At 42.4% G+C, this 18,934-nt stretch overlaps 5 protein-coding genes across 13 annotated transcripts in view; 3 read left to right on the top strand and 2 right to left on the bottom strand.

Moving 5' to 3' along the window:
- Positions 1-2,830, top strand: part of Mical (Molecule interacting with CasL) — a 45,402-nt gene extending 42,572 nt beyond the window's left edge. For 4 of the 7 annotated variants that reach the window (XM_070217224.1, XM_070217223.1, XM_070217221.1 and 1 more), the window contains 7 exons: positions 7-39; positions 734-995; positions 1,104-1,308; positions 1,370-1,447; positions 1,508-1,608; positions 1,672-1,868; positions 1,925-2,830. In XM_070217224.1, coding sequence (XP_070073325.1) covers positions 7-39; positions 734-995; positions 1,104-1,308; positions 1,370-1,447; positions 1,508-1,608; positions 1,672-1,868; positions 1,925-1,930 — 882 coding nt within the window. In that variant the 3' untranslated portion in view covers positions 1,931-2,830. Of the gene's footprint in view, positions 1-6; positions 40-276; positions 643-733; positions 996-1,103; positions 1,309-1,369; positions 1,448-1,507; positions 1,609-1,671; positions 1,869-1,924 lie in introns of those variants that run through there. The other 3 variants (XM_070217222.1, XM_017141340.3, XM_070217225.1) reach the window with 2 other exon arrangements.
- Positions 2,831-3,381: 551 nt separating this feature from the next.
- LOC108057229 (dynein light chain Tctex-type protein 2B) lies at positions 3,382-4,284 on the top strand. Its single transcript, XM_017141401.3, has 2 exons — positions 3,382-3,759; positions 3,824-4,284. The coding sequence occupies exons 1-2, from the start codon at positions 3,498-3,500 to the stop codon at positions 4,081-4,083; spliced, it is 522 nt and encodes a 173-aa protein (XP_016996890.2). The 5' UTR covers positions 3,382-3,497; the 3' UTR covers positions 4,084-4,284.
- Positions 4,285-4,375: 91 nt separating this feature from the next.
- Positions 4,376-8,240, bottom strand: Spn85F (Serpin 85F). The gene is made up of 5 exons (XM_017141400.3): positions 7,488-8,240; positions 5,381-6,595; positions 5,313-5,320; positions 5,128-5,255; positions 4,376-4,975 (listed from the first exon to the last, which is right to left on the bottom strand). The coding sequence occupies exons 1-5, from the start codon at positions 7,911-7,913 to the stop codon at positions 4,839-4,841; spliced, it is 1,914 nt and encodes a 637-aa protein (XP_016996889.2). The 5' UTR covers positions 7,914-8,240; the 3' UTR covers positions 4,376-4,838.
- A 634-nt stretch (positions 8,241-8,874) lies between these two features.
- Positions 8,875-10,437, top strand: Gr85a (Gustatory receptor 85a). The gene is made up of 2 exons (XM_017141315.3): positions 8,875-10,078; positions 10,137-10,437. The coding sequence occupies exons 1-2, from the start codon at positions 9,095-9,097 to the stop codon at positions 10,293-10,295; spliced, it is 1,143 nt and encodes a 380-aa protein (XP_016996804.3). The 5' UTR covers positions 8,875-9,094; the 3' UTR covers positions 10,296-10,437.
- A 4,003-nt stretch (positions 10,438-14,440) lies between these two features.
- Glut4EF (Glucose transporter 4 enhancer factor) overlaps positions 14,441-18,934 on the bottom strand; it is a 117,942-nt gene continuing 113,448 nt past the window's right edge. For all 3 annotated transcript variants that reach the window (XM_044394071.2, XM_044394072.2, XM_044394073.2), the window contains one exon: positions 14,441-18,887. In XM_044394071.2, the coding sequence (XP_044250006.1) occupies positions 17,957-18,887 (931 nt within the window). In that variant the 3' untranslated portion in view covers positions 14,441-17,956. The remainder of the gene's footprint in view (positions 18,888-18,934) is intronic.

Raw genomic sequence — 18,934 nt, 5'->3', positions numbered from 1 at the left:
TTACAGTCTTGCTTTGATCTGAGGAATTTCGGTTTTGGTGTAAGGACTTTTATAACTATTCTAAACCCTAATTACCAAACACTTTCGAGTTTTTCAAATTTCCAAAAACACTCAGCTTAGTTTTATTATTTGGCTACCGTATCTAATCGCACATCTCTCCATCTGGATGGTTGCTTTCTGTCTGTTTGCTGTCCTATTAACTCGATTAAATTGCAACAATTATATTTTAATTTGTTTTCATTTATTCTATTTTCGTTTTCTTTTACCCAATTCCAGCAAAAGTTATTTAAGTCTTAACTCTTAAGTTTGCCTGCTGTTCTATTTTTTATTTCCTCCTATGCCTCTTAATTAACATTTATGTTTTTCTAATTTTAAAACTTGAGGATATTATGTTGTGTGTTTTTAGCCTTAAGTTTTTATTGGTTTAAGCACTGGATAATTGTTTTTTCGGGGATTATGTATGACTTAAGCTCAATGTGTTGGACTATTTTGCATGGTTGGTTTCCCAGGACTTCCGGTTATGGTAATCCATAAGAGATATTTGTTAAGCTTCCTGCACGTTACATGTATATAATATTTTCTAGTAAATAACATTTTGTTTTTAATCAGAGATCTGAAAGCCGTTTACTTTTTCAAAATGTCTTTATCCGCCTTTTTTGATACCCCTCTCAAAAACACGCAAACATTTAACCCGATATATATTCTGATACCTCCAAACACTACGCTACACTAGGACAAGGATATGCTGGTCTGCAGTGCAGCTGCAGCAGGAGCATCACAGACATCACAGAATCACTCGCAAGAGTATCTGAACAACGGTCGCTATCGAAAGCAAACGAACACTGCGAAACCGAAACCCGAATCGTTCTCTTCATCCAGTCCGCAGCTCTACATACACAAGCCCCACCACCTGGCCGCAGGTCACCCGACGGCCCTGGACGACCAGACACCACCGCCCATACCGCCTCTGCCACTGAATTATCAGAGATCCGATGGTTTGTTGTGCTCATTTTATGTCTGCATATTCAGTCCCTCCCAAGTGCCCTGTGTCCCGACCCACTGATTGATTTGGCAGGCTTCCATTAATCCTTTTCCCTTTCCAGATGAGAGCTACGCTAACGAGACACGGGAGCATAAGAAGCAACGTGCCATATCGAAGGCTTCGCGACAGGCTGAGCTCAAGCGATTGCGAATCGCTCAAGAGATTCAGCGGGAACAGGAGGAGATTGAGGTGCAGCTGAAGGACCTGGAGGCACGCGGCGTGCTTATTGAGAAGGCCCTGCGGGGCGAGGCGCAGAACATTGAAAAGTGCGTCCTTAAATCTATATATTTCATATGGAATTTCAACTAATAAAAGCTTTTTTTCCAGCCTGGATGCGACGAAGGACAACGACGAGAAGCTACTTAAGGAACTTTTGGAGATTTGGCGCAACATCACAGCACTAAAGTTGGTTTACTTATAAAGCTATCTAATTATAGAAGCTAATAGGACTGATTTTGCTTTCAGGAAACGCGATGAGGAACTGACTATAAGGCAACAGGAACTGCAACTGGAGTATCGGCATGCCCAGCTCAAGGAAGAGCTCAATCTGCGCTTGTCCTGCAACAGTAAGTGAAAAAATTAAGAGATAAATATGATTTTGAATCAATATATAACCACTATTCCTATAGAACTGGACAAAAGCTCCGCCGATGTGGCCGCCGAGGGTGCAATACTCAACGAGATGCTGGAAATTGTCGCCAAGCGAGCCGCCCTACGACCCACAGCCTCCCAACTCGACCTCACGGCAGCGGGATCGGCATCGACCTCAGCCGAGGCAACGGGCATTAAGCTGACCGGACAACCGCATGACCACGAAGAATCAAATGTAAGTTTGTCCCATAATAAGTATGATTTCTAAACTAATAACTCCTTCCATTTCAGATTTGAATAGCAAACTTTCCCTGGGGTCTGCTGGTCTGCGAAGTTCTGCAAGGACTTTTGAGCCTAAATACTTAAGATGAAACTGGGGAGAACGTACCAAAAAGGCAGCTGAATATACAAATTTAACAATACTAAAACCCATGAGCTGTAGCCGAAACGAGCAACTAACTATTCAAAGTGATTGAGCTGGCAGAGAACAATTTCGATATATATTTAAGTAGTGAGCATAACTAATTTTGGAGAAGCGCGCAAGGTTAATGTAAAAAACAGGCAGAGAGGAAATCAAAACCAAAAACTAATTTCGCAATTTGAGAGTAAGGAGTAGCATTGTTTTTCGGAGAATAACTTTAGTTCCGTATTCAATCTAATTGTATGCTTAGTAGTCGTTGCCACTGAAATCTGTCTGATCTTTGTATGTCCTGGCAATATGTTGTGTTTTATTTAATTTAATACGTTGATTTGTCTGTGTAACGTGAACATGTGCAAAGGGTATGTGATTTTGAGTAATTGTAAATGGTGTATTTGAGTTTTCTTAGGTTATTTTCACTTCACCGATTGTCTGTCGAGTTCTGTGTATACCGTTTGAATGTATTATTATTTATTTGATGAAGCACCCGCACATCCTCCCGAACAGCACAACCTTGTATGTAATATGTCATATGCTGCCCAACCAAAATCAAAGTGAACACAAAGAGATGCACACAAATATTTTCTATATGCGAGAGCCTACATACATATAACGATGTAAGAGAGCAAAGCAACCATTAACTGTATACTAATGAAATGATTTAAATTATTGTGTAATTTTATTTATAACCTGCATATATAAAAAACATATTTATCGAATTTATTATGTAATTTTCGATTTATTTTGAATTGAATAAAGATTTTATGAGACCTAAAGAAGTTTGTTGTTGGGATGTGGGTTTGTTCTATTTCCATCAATTATATTATTCCTTAAAGAGCTTTCCATGAGGGAAAATTACATTATTTTTTTAAATGAAGCGGAAAGTGGCAGATATCAGAACTAGATTTTCCATCCAAAATAAACAGTATTTTAGCCGAAACAAGCAATGTTTTCAAAAATGGAATGTTATACCTCTTTGATCTCAACAAACTTTCATTGAAACGAGGACATTTTATTTTTTCCCATTTTTCGCAAAAAAAGTGAGCTCTTATCAAAAATTCAACATTTTTCAAGAAAGATAATTTGTCTTATTGAGCCGGAAAGTGACAAGGATAAGTTCGCTAGTTTGTTACCTGTATGAAATGGTACAATGATTTAATTTCAGACCATTTTTGGCCAAGTCATAGATAAAAAACTACACAAAACGATTATTTTCCAACTAGAAAGAATTTTTAAATTTAAATCTGATTGGACGGAGTTGCCACATATCTTGCACCAGGTGGTAACCTTAAAGTCACGGTGAATAGGTATTTATTTATATGCCGTATGGTATTTTAAATAATTTTCGGAGTGGTCCTACATCGCAACCGCAATTTTGTTTTTGTTTGTTTTCCCAAACACCGAATTAAAAGAAAATTACGCTGATTTTAATAAAAATACAATACAATGGCTGACAAAAAGTCCACTGGGGAAGCAACCAAATCCGTCCAGACATCAGCGGTGGCCAAACAGGCGGACAAGGAGGCGAAAAAGTCGGCGCCAGGAAGTCTCAACTCGGGCTCAACTGATGGCGGGAAAACTGGGGAAAAGTCGGAAAAGCCGGGTGTCCAGCCCACCGCCTACAGCATGCGACCGGCGTTCGGAGAGATGTTTCCCCTGCCCACCATCAAGAGCATAATGAACAACGTGATGGCCGAGAAACTCAAGGGTAAAAATCTATAAATCCATGTTTGTAGCCAGTTGCTAAGCAACCTTTTTATCTATATTTGCAGACAAAACCTACGACAAGGATGTGGCCAGGACGTGGACGAGTGAGATTGCGGACGAGGTGAACCAGCAGATAGCCAGCAGCTCCAAGGTGAAGCGCTACAAGCACGTGGTCCAGGTGATGCTCGGCCAGGAGCTGGGCGCGGGGGCCACCTACAACTCGCGCTGCTGCTGGGACTGCGACTGCGACACCTCCGTCTCCGAGGTCTTCAGCAACACCAGCCTCTTCTGCGTGTGCACCGTGTTCGGGACGTACCAGTACTAGACGTAGATTAGGCTATGAACCCCCTCAGCATATTTATTTTCAAAGTGGTAAGATAAGCATGTAGAAAAACGACTATTTTAACTTATTTATATGATCAATACGACATGATTTTACACTGCATAAGTACAAAGTATTAAGTTTCATCTCGATTAGTTTATACAATGTTCATATCTCTATAAACATCGGCTTGTTTTCAACCAACCTTCCTAGTGTTAAAATTAGAGCCCTGCGTGAATCATTCAGTTTTTGTTTAATCATAGTATGCCATGAAATTTCTGAATTGTTTAATTCAATTCTATCTGAAATTGTATGATTTTCTAATTCATTTCGAATTGAATGTATGAATGAATGAATGAATAATTTTTTATGAATTTTTTGAATTTGCGAGATTTTTTTGTGCTTTCTTTTGAGAACAAAATATGCAACATTTTTAACAAATCAATGTTAACTGCTTAGTAAATAAAATTCAGGCCGATTTAATCACAAAATTATGGGCCTTTCTTCTTCAAAAGAAATTGTCGTTTGTCTATTAAACCCAAAATTCAAATTCATTCAACTCTATTAAACTCAAAATTCTAATTAATTCATTCATATAAAACAAAAAAATTCAAAATAATTCATTGAATCCATTCATGCAGGGCTCTAGTTAACATATTGTACTTCATCTTCATACTAAGCATGGCCAACTTCTCGTACTAGTGGGCACCGGGTGAACAAAGGGTTCATCACTTTCGATGGTCGACCTTCGTCGAGCTTCATTGGATGCGCACGTTCAGCGGATTCAGTATGCGGCCCGACATCACAGCCACGTCCAGGTCGCGATCGACGATGAAAAACATAAACGGATGGTTCACGGAGATCTGAATGGGCTTCGTTTGGGCGCCGTAGTTGCCTAGAGAGCGAAAGGAAGTGTTTATTGCACTTTGTCTCGTGTTGCAGAGGCTGTTGCCTCTGTTGCAACACCATTAGGTGGGGCCATCGCAATGCGTTGCGGCTCAATGCCTCCGCACTCCATTCAGGTGTGCTGCAATGCGAGACACTTACGCTTCAGCTGATTGATGGGATGCGTACGGATGGTGACGTCTATGGATTGCTCAATGTGCCGCACGTAGACGCCCTTCTCATCAGTCATGGGCCTGAAATCGGCGCGATTCGGCTCGAAGACGTCGCAGCTGCAACGAAAGTAAGAGTGAGCGGTGGAGTTCCATCGATTACACGCCCATGCTTACATGCCCATCTGCAACAAAGAGCAAAAACCAATAAAAAATGCTTTAAAAGCCACTCAAGAAACACTCACATTCTGCAGATCGTTGGTCAGGAACATGGTGCCGTGCAGCTTAAAGTCCGGGATGATGGCCTGCACCCAGCGCGGCTTCAGCTGCTTCCGCATCAGCCGCAGAGTGGGTCCCAGTTTCAAGGAGGCAGCCGCCGCCACAATGTCCGTGTGATAGTCGGGCAGCAGGATCATGAGGTTGTACTCCGGCGTATCCAGCTCCAGCTCCAGCACGCTCATCTTCAAGTGCTCGAAGTACTTGTAGTAGAGCACCGCGTTGTACACCTTAAAGGTGGTGTGCACCACCTGCTGGTTGCCCAGGTAGAAGACGTGGCTGATCACGTCCGTATTGTAGTTGGACTTGCCCTCGGCCGCATCGCCCACATAGTGCGGCTCAAAGTCATTGGTGATGGGAGCAAAGGCAGCGGGCACCGGCGGTGGAATGTGCAGCGGATGGTGCGGCACGTGGGTGTGCGGATTGAAGAGCGTCAGGAAGAGATTCGCATCTAGATCTGCCGGCAGTGCGTGCCGCTTGTGGCGCACCATCTTGAGCTTTCTCGTCAGCGAGTTGTTCGCCGCCTGTGGTGCTACAATGGAAATTACCTGCCTTGTTGGCGATGGCTTTCGCTCTGCCGCCGCCACCTGGCGAGCCATCATCATGGGCATCGCCACTGCCCGGGCGCTGGGCAGGTAAATGGGCTTGGGCGTAATCGGATTCGAGTGCTTGAGCGGCGCCTGCAGCTTGCTGGTGGGCAGCCGGGAGACTCGAGCCTTCTGGATGCGCAGCAGCGGCTCGGCATCCTCCTCGGCCACAAAGGCGGACACCAGCTCGGCTGCCTCGTCTTCAGCAGCGGGCTCGGCGGCCTCTTCTTCGCCCGAAGTGGCAGCAGGAGCTTCAGTGGTGGCCTCCGCCTCCGCAGGTGCCTCTGTTGTGGTGGTTGGCGGCTCAGTGGTTGTGGTCACCGGTGCCTCCGTCGTGGAAGGTTCTTCTGTTGTGGCTTCCGCATCCTTTAACGTCGTGGTCTCCGCTTCCATTTCTCCGGTCGTGGAATTGCTGGCCATTGTGGTGTTGACCATCTCGGCATCTGATGTCAGATTGGCTGGCGTTGAGGATAGCATGTCGACACTCAGATCGTAGCCATAGAACATGAGAATCGTCTCAAAGTCCTTGAGCACCGTGACGTTGCCCTTGTTCAAGCTGAGTCCTTTGAGGGGATTGTCGGAGCCAAAGAAGTAGGTCTGAAAAATGTTTAATTATTAAAATTAATTTTAAACCACTTTAGATTTCCAACTCCTTCAAAATCCATTGTAAAAGGTTTAACTACAGCTAATTATACCCGTTACTCTTAGAGTCCGTCAGTCCGTCTTTCTGTCTGTCCGTCCGTATGAACGCTGAGATTTCGGAAACTACAAAAGCTAGAAGGTTGACATTTCCCACACATATTCTTTGGCTTCCTACGCAGCGCAAGTTTGTTTCAGCCGAGCACCACGCCCCCTCTAACGCCCACAAACGATTTTAAAAAGTGTCTGGCGGCCACATCTTTTAAGATTTCAAAAATGTATAAATGCAACTTTATAGTGTTTATAAATTCCTATCGAAATGTAGAAAACATTTTTCAAATCGGACCTTTCATTAAGAAGTTTTGCGCAGTTAAAGTTTTTTATATATCCATCTTCCTTGCACTCCCTTTAGCTGAGTGACGGGCATTAGATAGTCGGGACACCAATCCGACTATAGCGTACTCTCTTGCTTTACTTTAAGTTAATTAAAATAATTTTTAAAAAGACTATATTGACCAGAACCTAATCAATTAAAAATTCTATTCACTTGAACAATTGCTGGTCACTTTTGGGAGATTAACCGATCCAATGGGGTCGACGAACTATTGAAACCAGATTAGAGATCAATCGAGCAATGGTCGTAGGCCTGGGGCAATTTGTTTGGCATGATTTTGGATTCTGTTCTTTATCAATGACCACTTGGCATTGCGCCCCCAGTATGTTTATGGGTCTGTGCTATGGGTGCTTAGCCAGGCGTGTAAACGCACGTTGGCATTTAATTTTAAAGGGGCTTTCGAGTGGGTTAAGTTCAAAGCAAACACATTGGCCTAGTTCTATGTGCCAGTCTCACCCTCAATCGTCGGTGGATGTCGCGGTAGCCCACGCGGGTCACGTCCCGGTTGTTGGGCAGCTGCAGGACATGACGCAGTTCCTCGGCACTATTCCCCGCCGATCCCTCGAACAGGGCCACTAAAACACTGACCAGTGCGGTGGGCGAGAAGGCAAAGTTGTTGCGATTCAGGATGGAGTGGTAGTGCAGCAGGCGGTGGGTCAGGTCGTTGGTCAGGTCCACCATCACCTCGGCGGGCGTCAGTTCCTTGGCGGCCAGCACCTGGGGCAAATGATCCAGGGGCGTCAATGGAGGCGGTGGAAAGTGCGGATGCGGGAAGCCACTGGCGCGAAACTCCTCGTGGTCTATCTGGATGTAGTGGGCCTTCGCCTGGAGCAGGAGCACCAAACAGGTAATCCCACCGAGAAGCAGCGGTAATCCAGCCATGACAATGCAGCCGACCTCGCACTGAACTCAACTGATTGATAGCGCACTTAGCACTCTGATTGCCGCGTTCGCGGCTGTTTAGCAAAAAAATTGGCAAGCTCTATCCGCGTTCCCAAATTGCAGTCCATTCATATTATTTTCCACACTTTTTTCCGATCCCGATTCAATTAGCCCAACCCGATGCTCTGCACTCAAGGTGATGACAATTCCGAAATTCGTCAACCGTCAAGCGTTTTCCACATAGTTTAGTTTCAGATGCAGTGGGTTGGATACTCAAATAGGTAAATGGTTGGATCGTTTCGCTTCTGGTCCGAACTGATTCGCGTGATTGCTGCTGCCAAACTGAAGTAGGGGCTGCTCGGGCAGTGTGCTAAAATACGGCAGCCGATCGATGGAATCGGGATTGGATCGTATATTCGAGCTCGGCTTCGGGGTTCCGCCCGTCGATGGGTTGTTACGTGGAAAATATTTGCCATATCACATCTCAAAGAGTGATTTTCTTTTTAAACGTCTTTATAACTCACCGGTAAATTCATTTCGTTAACCAAATAAATAATATTTTTAATAATACAAAATTTAAATGAAATCATTAATGGACTTTTGAAATAATAAGTTACAAAAAAATCATTTTTATTTAGAAAAATTAATAAATATAATGCTTATAACTCACCTGTAAAGGCATAATTCATTTCGTAACCAAATAAATAATATTTTTAATAATATAAAATAATATAATAATGAAATCATTAATGGAATTTTGAAATAATAAGTTACAAAAAAATCATTTTTATTTAGAAAAATTAATAAATATAATGCTCAATACGTACGAGTATATTTATTGAAGTATTGAATGTCATACCTCTTTGAGTTCGTAATAATAAATAAATTGTATTTCTTTAACATTTTCAAGACAAAATTATTTAATGAAAGTTGGAAATGTATTTTGGAATACTGAAGAGTGATATGTCAGCCCTACACAACATTGAACAAAGTCACAAAATGTTAAGGTTATAAAAAATCGATAGATATAGGCCAAAATAAATTAATTTTCGAGCAACAAGTGTTCCCAAGAGGGTGGATGATGGTATCTCTGGTAATCGAATTGACAGCTCTAGCACACTTCCTTGACGTAAAACCTGATAGCACCTCAGTTGCTTCGCGGGAAGTTGGTGGACAGGGTCATGCCGTCGCCAGGAAGACTTGTACAACTTGTCCTAGGCTCCTTTTGTGCCGTGAATGGAATTTTGGATTTTTATATGGATAGCGGAGCAGAAAGACTGCGCTGGTCCCGCTGCCTGGCCATCTACCGTGTAGTACACAACTTTATGGTCTTCAGCCTGACGACGAAATTCCTTCTGGATTTCTGGGAAACGCACGCAGCGGAAATCAAAAACTCCAAACTAATGACAATGAACTTTTTTACCTATTTTACATTGGTTTTCCTGGCCATAACCACCTCGATGGGGTGCTGCTACCAGTGGCAAAACAGGATTTTTATGGTTATCCAGAAGCTGAGGCATCAAAAGGACCAGAGCAAGCGGTTGGGATATCGAGTGCCGAAGTGCAAAAAGTTCTTCGTGGACTGCTCAATGTTTCTAGTCACCATCCTAATGTTCCTTCGTCTTGGCATCCATGTGACCATGTGGCTGATGAGCGTCCGGATGGGCTTCAATCACCCCTGCAACTGCTTCTTTCCCGAGTGCATGATCTTTGCCATGAATTACCTGGTGTTTGCCATCCTAGCTGAGATAACCCAATGCTGGTGGCGATTGCAGTCTGGACTAGAGATGCTACTCGTGGATCCAAGACCAACAACTGTGGACTACCAATTGTGTCAGATTCAACGGCTGCACACCATGTTTCAGTGCCTCATCGATGTAACCTCGGAAGTGTGCTCTATATTCAAGTTCGTCCTCCTGAGCTACACGGCTCGCAATCTTTGGAGTGGCATTGTGGCTGGATACATGGTAGTACGCGTGGTTCTCGGAAAAGGACAAGCCGACGTTGAGTTTATGTACTTAATACTGGCCTTTGTCACCTGCATCCAACCACTGATGTTCTCGTTTCTGTTGAACAGCATGACCCACACAGCAGATTCGCTACTCCAGGCAACCAGGTATATTTTAAGAACCCCTTACAAACGAAGCGATCAGGTGGATAGAAGTGTGAGTTCTTAGGCACTCTAATATAGAAAAGATTTCTAAAGTTTTCAAGTTCTTACAGATTGAATGGTTATCGCTGCAATTGGCTAGGCAGCACAGTTATATCGCTGTCTTTGGTACTTTTCGCATGAATCGATCCTTGCTTTTCAATAGCCTAGCCATCATCCTGATTCACGTGCTCTATATGGTGCAATCTGATTATATTTCAATGACTAAGTAACCACAAAATAAACTATTATTATACATAAGATTTCTTTCCTCCCAACGTTCCCACCTCTTCAATAAAAACCACAATCAGTTAGTTTTGAAAGTATCATTTTGCTCTTGTCTTTTCTGTTTTTATTTTATTATAGAATTTGTATTTTGTTTAGCTTATTTCGTACAATTAGTTGTTTACGATTTTATTCATTCTGATTTCGATTTATTGTTTAAAATCAACATTCATAAACACGTCCATTGAAATGATTTTGAGAGTTTCTTGCTTTCTTTGTTGTATATTTTCATTCGCTTAAAATAGTTTTGAAAATGATTTTATTCGAGGTACTTCCTCGTATAGCGTGAGTGGTGTTAGAGTTAATGCTTCGGTGTGATGAGAGCGATAGTGGTGATAGTGATGGATCCTTAGGCTTACGTACATGTACATATGTATGCAGAGTACAAAATGTGCACATCCTATCCGCTTAATGGTAATGGCTAATGGTTAGTAATGGCTGATCTGGAGTCGGAGTTAACATGAAGCATAAAAAGCCAACCGAGCAACAAGTACTAAAGTATCCCTATATCCCTAGCTGCTGTGATCTGTAGCTTCGGTCTGTACATTGAGTGTAAATATACAAATATGCCCTTTGCCTGTATATATAAAGACGCAAAATATATCCATTTATGATCTGTAGTTTGTGTGTTTTGTGTGTACCCCTCGCTTCGTGCTGCCTTCCTCTATTTTTTGTATGTCTAAAAATGTTCGCGCGTAAAACGTTTTCCTTTAGTTTAGTTGCTTTGCAAAAAATATAGTCGCCCCACACGCACATTAGCCCACCGCAGGATGTCCTGCATGTCCTTGATGTGCGTGTGTGCGCACTCTCTATCTCTTTCAGTTTTGTAGGTACTCGATTCTCACCAATGTTTAATTGAAGTGTTAAACATCTCAGCTGCTCTGTATTTTGGATATTCGTTATGTTTTCATTGAGGGCTCGGGGTCACCAAGTTATGTTCTGGGGGTCACCAGTGATTGGGTCCTTTGGGAGGGGGTTTTCATTGAGTTTTCAAGTTTTTGGGTCCTCGAGTTTTAGCAGTTATTACGTTAGTTTCGGCGTGGACTTAAGCTTTTCACATTGAGACAACGGTACGTATGATTAATGCACATCTATGTGTTTCTAGGGTATATGAACATCATTGCCGTCAGAGGGGAGTTCTTGTTCTCGTTCTCGTTTTCGTTCGCTATTCATAATTTCGGTTAGATATATGTATGCATATGGTTATATATATTATCTGTATTTAAATATATACTGTTTACATGTATAATTATATGCTTATTTAGCCGACTGTATTTTTAACATGGAATATACACGACACTTAGTTGCTGGTTATTTACTTGGTTTCAATATGGTTTTTCGTTTGGAAATGCAAAACTCCGTTACGCTAGATCGTAATTTAAGTATTATCTGTTTCTGTTTCTGTGTCGTCTGTGTGTGCTCCTCTGCTCATTTTTCACCTGCTCCAGGCCTAAATTTTGCCTCTGGCTAATGGGCGTGGCAGGGGGTGGGTGGTTGCCGCCCCAATTGCGCCTCTTTTGTACCTTGTTATGTGGTGATCAGTGGCGGCACGGCGATCCTGGCGACCGCCGCCTGCCTTTAAAGTATGCTATGCTCTAGCCTAACTTCGCCGACAAGGACAACCAGTTCAACTAGTTGGCTAGTCCAAGCAGAACCGAGATAAGTACACAGTGGGGATAATGGTAATGGTAATGGTAATAGAACATTATTCGTATTCGTAACAGCAAAACAGGTCAACAAGGTGAAAACAAAACAAGGATGAATCGTTCTGATCGGGTACGTTACTTATGTATATAGATGTAGACACAACAACAAGTATATATGTATATCATAGATTCATCTCGTTATTCATCGCTTACGAACTACACATAAAAACACGAAAAGTTCAAGGTGATAATGATGAGTGGTTGTCGTTTGTAGTTGTGTGTGTGTGTGCTGGGGGATGCCCCTAATGCTAGACATACAAATACAAATACAAATGTGGTGGGAAGTGGGGTAGTGGGAGCGTCTAATTTTAATCAAGTCGAGTCAAGTCATTCAACGTATCTCTCATCTCTCATATCGCCTAGATCCTAATAAAGTCCTCTCAGTTAGCCCAACTAAACCGATTATTGTTATATATTAATTGTTAAGTGTTAAGTTTTAATTTATAATCTTTAATTTTAGGATTTTCTCGACGCCGATTTCATGGGCACTACTAAGTTAACCCATAACCATACTTCAGGGGGTGCGCCCCGAACAAAAAGTCTTTTGAAATTAAGGTTGCATTTAGCCAATTTTGAAGACATCTAGTGGTTTCAGTTGCCAGCCAATCAATGCAAAATAATTGAATACAATTTCGGCCGAAGTTCTCATCCTCACACTCAGTTATCAAAACAATTGTCGCTTGCCAATTATCATAAATTTAAATTGTAAAAAAGTTACAACAACACGTGGGTAGAAAAACTTATTTAAAACCTATTATTGAAATTATGCCATCGCTTAACTTAGGCAGAGGCCTATATGTTAGACGATTTCACGTCTGATATTCGTGATTTTCACTATACATAATCTCGCTGCGTATTTTTCTTTTGGTTTGAAGTATCAGTCAGTTCACAAGAATGCTCTAATGTGTGTGCGTGATGCATGATTACCAGGGTAAGTACTTGATTGTATAAACAGCTTATTGCTTTCCTCGAATTAGTGTGTGTTTGGTTTTTGGTTTTCTAAGCATGTTGCTGATGTTATGATTGCGAATGCGAATGCGGTTGTTTTTTTTTGTATTTCGTTGCTGGCAGTGTAGAGCACTTGTTTCGGTTTCCGTCCAACAACTTTTAATCTTCAACTCCCAGGGGTATGCTATGAAAATCGCCATTCCCCAGGATATAGCTCGCTTTTCTCCTCGATTCGATTCGATTCTCATCGATGAAATGGATTTGTGATTGTAATGATTGGAGTGGGTTCATGAAAACGCAGCCAAATAAACGATGCGCAAGTCTTTTGCTGGATACTCACTAAACTAACCGACTTAATGCACTTAATCTTAAATGGAATTCAATGTCTAGCACCGTTAGCTGCCTGGCTGATATGCGTGAGTGCGCGTGTGTGCCGTATGTGTGTGTGTGTGGTGCGTGTTGGTGTGTTGGAGTGTTGGAGTGTTCGAGTGTATATATCAAAATGAACAAGTCAAATAAATCAGCCTTATATTGAATGCAATTTTGTTTTAAAACTAATTTCGCTTTCCAATTATCCAAAAAATGAACACCAACACACACACAAAGACGCCCAGGCCGCAGCCACGGTCGCAGAGCTCCGATTCCAGGCCAGGATCGGAATCGGAATAAGTTCCGATATCCAAGGTCCAGAAGTCGCTCAGACACTTTGCCCCTAGCTACACACCTAAGTTTACTGTATATATGTATATAATGTATCAAGTATAATTACTTAGTTATCGTTTAGTGGATGCAACATACCGCGCTGAACCAGCAATCGCTGCGCCGGATCCGAACTCGAGTCCAAATCCGAATCCGGCCGCCAGCTGCCGTGAGTTTTCTAATTTTAACCGAGCTCGAACTCCGATTCGCTCCCCCTTGAGGGACTATTCCGAATCCATCTTAGCTTAGAGTTAATGTTATGTTTACACATCAATAACGACGATAAATATCAGAAGAAATATCATAAGTATCCATCTACATGCATATTCGGCTTACACGTAAACGGGGGCAAATATGCCCGATAATATATAGCTAGTTCTGTTTTATTTTAGAGATAAACGCACATCGATCTGTTGCTGCTGTGGCTGTCTTACGTAAGCACTTCCTTGTCTGTACATCTGTCTTAGGATCGGCTTGATTCAGCGGAAAGGACAACTAAAAACGAACTACCATCGGAATATCTAGTGATGCGGTAGAAAGTTGTACAATTTGTTGCGATACGATCTGTTCTACGTCTGAGACCCTGGGAGAAACCGTGTCTGTCTGAGAAATGCAATCTTCTTTCGGGGGAAACGTGAATCCGTGAATAGAAGCCATTCTATCCGAAACAAGGAGTAACTGAATGTGAAACCAAAGGACCAAAGCAACTGAAAAGTAAAATCATAATAAAAACAAAGTGGTTGGTTTTTGTTTTGTTTAATTATAAATAACAATTGTATATTTTTTAATAAAATGGGTGTTCTTGTTGTTGTTGTGTTGTATTCTTTTCAAGAAAAAAAATCAAAAAGAAATATTATTTCTCGCTATTGAATGAATCTAGCATTCATGTTCGATGGATTAGAGCTTTTGACCTTTACTGATACTCTCTGATTTCCCTCCGTTAATCTTTAATCTTCATTAAGCATTAGTTTTGTTGCTTCATCCGTTGTCACTTTCCATATTTGTTTTTCAGGCCAGGTCAGATCTTTGAGGATCCCCACATCGAGGGGACTTCGATTGCCTTGCATTTCTTGCTCTTTTCGTGATTATGGTAATCGTACACATAAAATAGTAAGAAATATTAGCGATAATTATATAATAATGGATAGTTTTCTTTCTTTCTTTCTTTGTTTTTTGTTTGTTTAAAAATATCACTTAAGTGTAAATAATTTCCAGAACGCAACGAAATAGATCGAGTGTACGTACTTAACTACGCTTGTGTGTGTGTGGGGTGTGTTTTTTGTTTGTGTGTTGTGTGGTGCACGAAAATTAGCAAGAAAAACAATAATAATGATGACAAAATCGTACTCGTAATCATAATCGTAATAAAGAATAGACGCCCCCACGGGCGACAGACAAAAATAAGTAAAATGTATTGCATTTTCTCCGTTTTCAGTTGCATTTTACTCGGTTTGTTTGCAATCGATCTTGTTGTTGTTGTTGTTCTTGGTTTGATTAAACTTATAGTTAATAAAAACGAAATACAAGTGTAAAAAATGTTGTTAAACTTTTTCGCATTACACAAAAATGGCCACCATTATGAATTTCATTCAAATCACGGCAAACAGTTTCAATGAAATTTTCGTTTGCGTGTTTTTCACTCCCTACGGTTTATATCCGCCTTATCCCTCATCATTCATTTTTTCCGCCTTTCCGTAACATTCCCATTTTCATTTTCAAAAACTTTTTAAAGCTGCTGCCGCCTAAGCTCAATTTTTCCTTCCTCTCCGCTTGCCTCCCATCCACTTTTCTTTCCCTCGGATTCGTTATCCCATTGCACTTCTCTCCGTCGTCCCTTTCGTCCTTTGTCCTTTAAGTGTGTGTATGGGGTTTCTATATTTACATATTCTAGACTTTAGTTTGTACTTCCAATTTGGTTAAGAATTCCTTGTGTATTTTCATTTCTTCATCCGTAAATTCTCCTGCTCTTCAATCTCAATCTCTGGCCATCCTTCGATAGACTTCTCACATCATATATCATATCATATCATATCATATCTCCTTATATCCTCGCAAACCTCGTTGGGTCATTTGTGACGTCATTGTTTGTATGTGTATACCGTAATTTGAACAATTCACAACAGTTGCACAACGCAAAAAGTTTTTGTTTTTTGTTTGTTGGTTTTAAATCTTAGTTTTTAGTCATAAGTTCATTACAAATTAATCAATAGACGAATTTAGCTCATTTTTCGTTTTTGTTTTTGTGTGTGTTTTAGAAAATATCAACTTAACAATGTATTAAAAATTTGAACATGGTTGAAAGTGTTTTCCTTCTGGCTCCAATAGAAAATTTTGACGGTTCCCTTCTCTCGATATCGATAAGGATTAGATCTATCTCACAATCCATCTGTCTGTTTGTCTGTCGGCCTGTCTGTCGGTTTGTTTGTTTGTTTGTTTGCTTGCTTGCTTGGTTTGTTTGTTTGTTTTTAAAATTCACTACATTTAAGTTTAAGTTGCTCGTATGTCTATATGTTACATTAGCGTGGTTTTTGGGTTCGGATTTGGATTTGGGTTCGGGGTAATTGTTCTATAGATGTTTTGAGAGTTGGGGTCTTGGTTTTGTGGGCTGGTGGGTGGTGGGTGGTAGGTGAGTGTGTTTGTGGGCTGTCTGGGTGCTTAATTAACTAGATTATTTAGCTGTGTGTCCATCTATTGCCGCTCGTATGCATAAAGTCGATTAATACTTAACTCTTAGCGCTTAACACACACTTACAAATTGTTTAAACGGTTCTTGGATTTGAGTTACACATGATTATGCAAGTAATTTAACTATTTTTCGTTTATGTCTATTTAATGTGTAGATGCAACGCTTTGAATATTTAATATGCATATCTTTAGGTTTTCGTTTTGAATATTCTGCTTTATAGTTTTGATTTGTTTGTTTGTTTGTTTGAGTTGGTTTGCTTCGTTTTCATTTCTTTTCTATCGTATCATATCATTTCATTACATTTCGTTATGTTTTCTTTGTTTTAGAGCGAGAAGTAGAACAAAAATTGCACTTAATACTAGAAAAAAATTTACTAGAGTTCCTTACAACTAAAAAAAATCAAATGTATATTTGCTTTAAATATTGTTGGTTTTTGTTGTTGTTGTTGTTTGTTGTTTTTGCTGTTTTTTCTTTTGCATTTTTTTGTTATGTTTTTCATGTAAAACAGCTGGCATACGTATTTTATCTGTTTCCATTTTCTTTTTGTTTTTTTGTGTATATATAAAAATCTGCCAACTGCTGTTTCGCTTTCTATAACATAAGAATTAACAAAGTCATTTTAGAAATAAATATGTATATATATATGTATATTTACGCACTGCAATAATAGTAATCGATAATAATAATAATAATAAAAATAATAATAATAATTAGATTATTGTAGATTGCAAATGTTGCCCGGGCGCAAATGTCAGCAACATTTGCACGGCAGTTGGCAAACACCTGCACAACAACAAAAGAGATACCGTTACGTGTTTAAGGTGCACAATTCAATGCAGAGTAAATAAGAAGAGACCATTTTTCATTTGCATTTTTGCGTTTTTCTGTCGTCGGCTAATCAGCTATCCAGCTACTCATCAGGGGGGATGGTTTTGGGGTCAGAGGTCATTCAGGGGGCGGTGGTTCCCGTGGTTCTTCCGGTGGTTCGGCTGGCTCAACCCTGCATTAGAACGGCCTGCGCCTGCTGCTGCTGCTGCTGACTGGCGGCTGCTCGGCTCCAGGCCAGCAGACCGTTGGCAGCAGCCACCTGCGCCTCCTCCTGATCCTCGAGAGCCTCCTGATCCCCCAGCTCCGTCTCCATTTCCAGCTCCATCTCCTCCAGCTGCTCCTCCTCCTCCTCCTCCTCCTGATCCTCCTCCATTTGGGTGGGCGTGGTCGTCGTGGTGCTGGCCATGGGCGCCACAATCACCGAGGTGGCCACACTGCGTATACGCACTGGCCTGTTGCTGATTGTGTTGCTGTTGGCGGTGACTGCATAGGGATGTTGCTGCTGCTGTCCGCCGTACCGCTTGTTGGTTTTGATGGTCAGCGAGGAGGGCAGCTGCTTGCCAGCAGCCACCTCGGCGGCCAATCGCACCACCGTGGTGGTCATCTTAGAGGGAGAAGTTGCTGCTGGATTGGGAGTGGGTGTTGCTGCTGTGGATGTTGCTGCTGCTGCTGCTGCTGCTGCTGCCTTGGACTGGTGCGCCGACGCCTGGTTTGCCGCCTCCGTCGACGACTTCTGTCGCTTTCAGTCCCCGAAGCGACTGCACGCCTTCTTCCACCGGCACTGGGTGCACCACTGGTCGCGCTTCTCCATGCCGTACACCTTGCGGCACTTCTTGTTCTCCCCGCGCGTCCTCTTGCCGGGCGAATGGGGCGTATGCTTGACGGCCGCCTGTTGCTGCTGCATCAGCGGATTGCTGTTGTTGTTGTTTTGGGCAACCAGGTTGCCGGCAGTTGTCGTTGGATGTTGCTGGCGCATCGGCTGGTGGTGTTGCTGCTGCTGCTGATGTTGCTGCTGCGCCGGATGGTAATTGGGCGTAATCGTCACACTGGACAGGAGGTGCTGCTGCTGCTGTTGCTGCTGCTGGTGGCTGTGTTGCTGCTGTTGCTGTTGGTGGAGATGTTGCTGCTGCTGTTGCAACTGCTGCTGCTGCTGCTGTTGGCTGTGGTGTGCCGTCACCGTGACATTCTGCTGTGAGAGCTGCTGCAGCATGTTGTTGGCACTGCTATTGCTGTGGATCACCGGACTGCTGCTGGTGCTGCTGTTGCTATTGCTGCTGCTGTTGCCGCTGCTGCCGGCGTAGTTGTGGTGGTGCGTGTGATGGTTGTTGCTGCTGCTGCTGTTGCTGTGGTGCTGCTGCTGCTGTTGGACGTATGTCGGCGATGGATATGGCGCTACCGAGTGGGACGGACGGGTGGACGACGAGCGAGCGTGCTTGCCGAGCGGTGAGGAGCTGGAGCTGCAGCTGGATGCCACGAGTCCCGTCCCCGCGGATGGCACCACCGCCGCCGCCGCTGGCCAGGTGTAGTTGTGGTGGGCCAGGTGCGAAGTGGGGATGCAGCTGGTGTTGTTGTTCTGCAGCTGCTGCTGGTGGGTGCTCGGGATGTTGCTGCCGCTGATGGTGCGTCCGTGCGTCTGCGTTAGGTGGTTGTAGTGGCTGCCAGCCCGTCCTTGTCTGTAGAAGGAAAGGATAAAGGGTTAGGAATAAATCCTGTAGTATAT

This window comes from Drosophila takahashii, chromosome 3R, assembly GCF_030179915.1.
Source record: "Drosophila takahashii strain IR98-3 E-12201 chromosome 3R, DtakHiC1v2, whole genome shotgun sequence".
In the NCBI taxonomy this organism is placed as follows: domain Eukaryota; kingdom Metazoa; phylum Arthropoda; class Insecta; order Diptera; family Drosophilidae; genus Drosophila; species Drosophila takahashii.
Note: the sequence above shows the minus strand (reverse complement) of the source record. Positions and strands in the feature narration are given on the sequence as shown.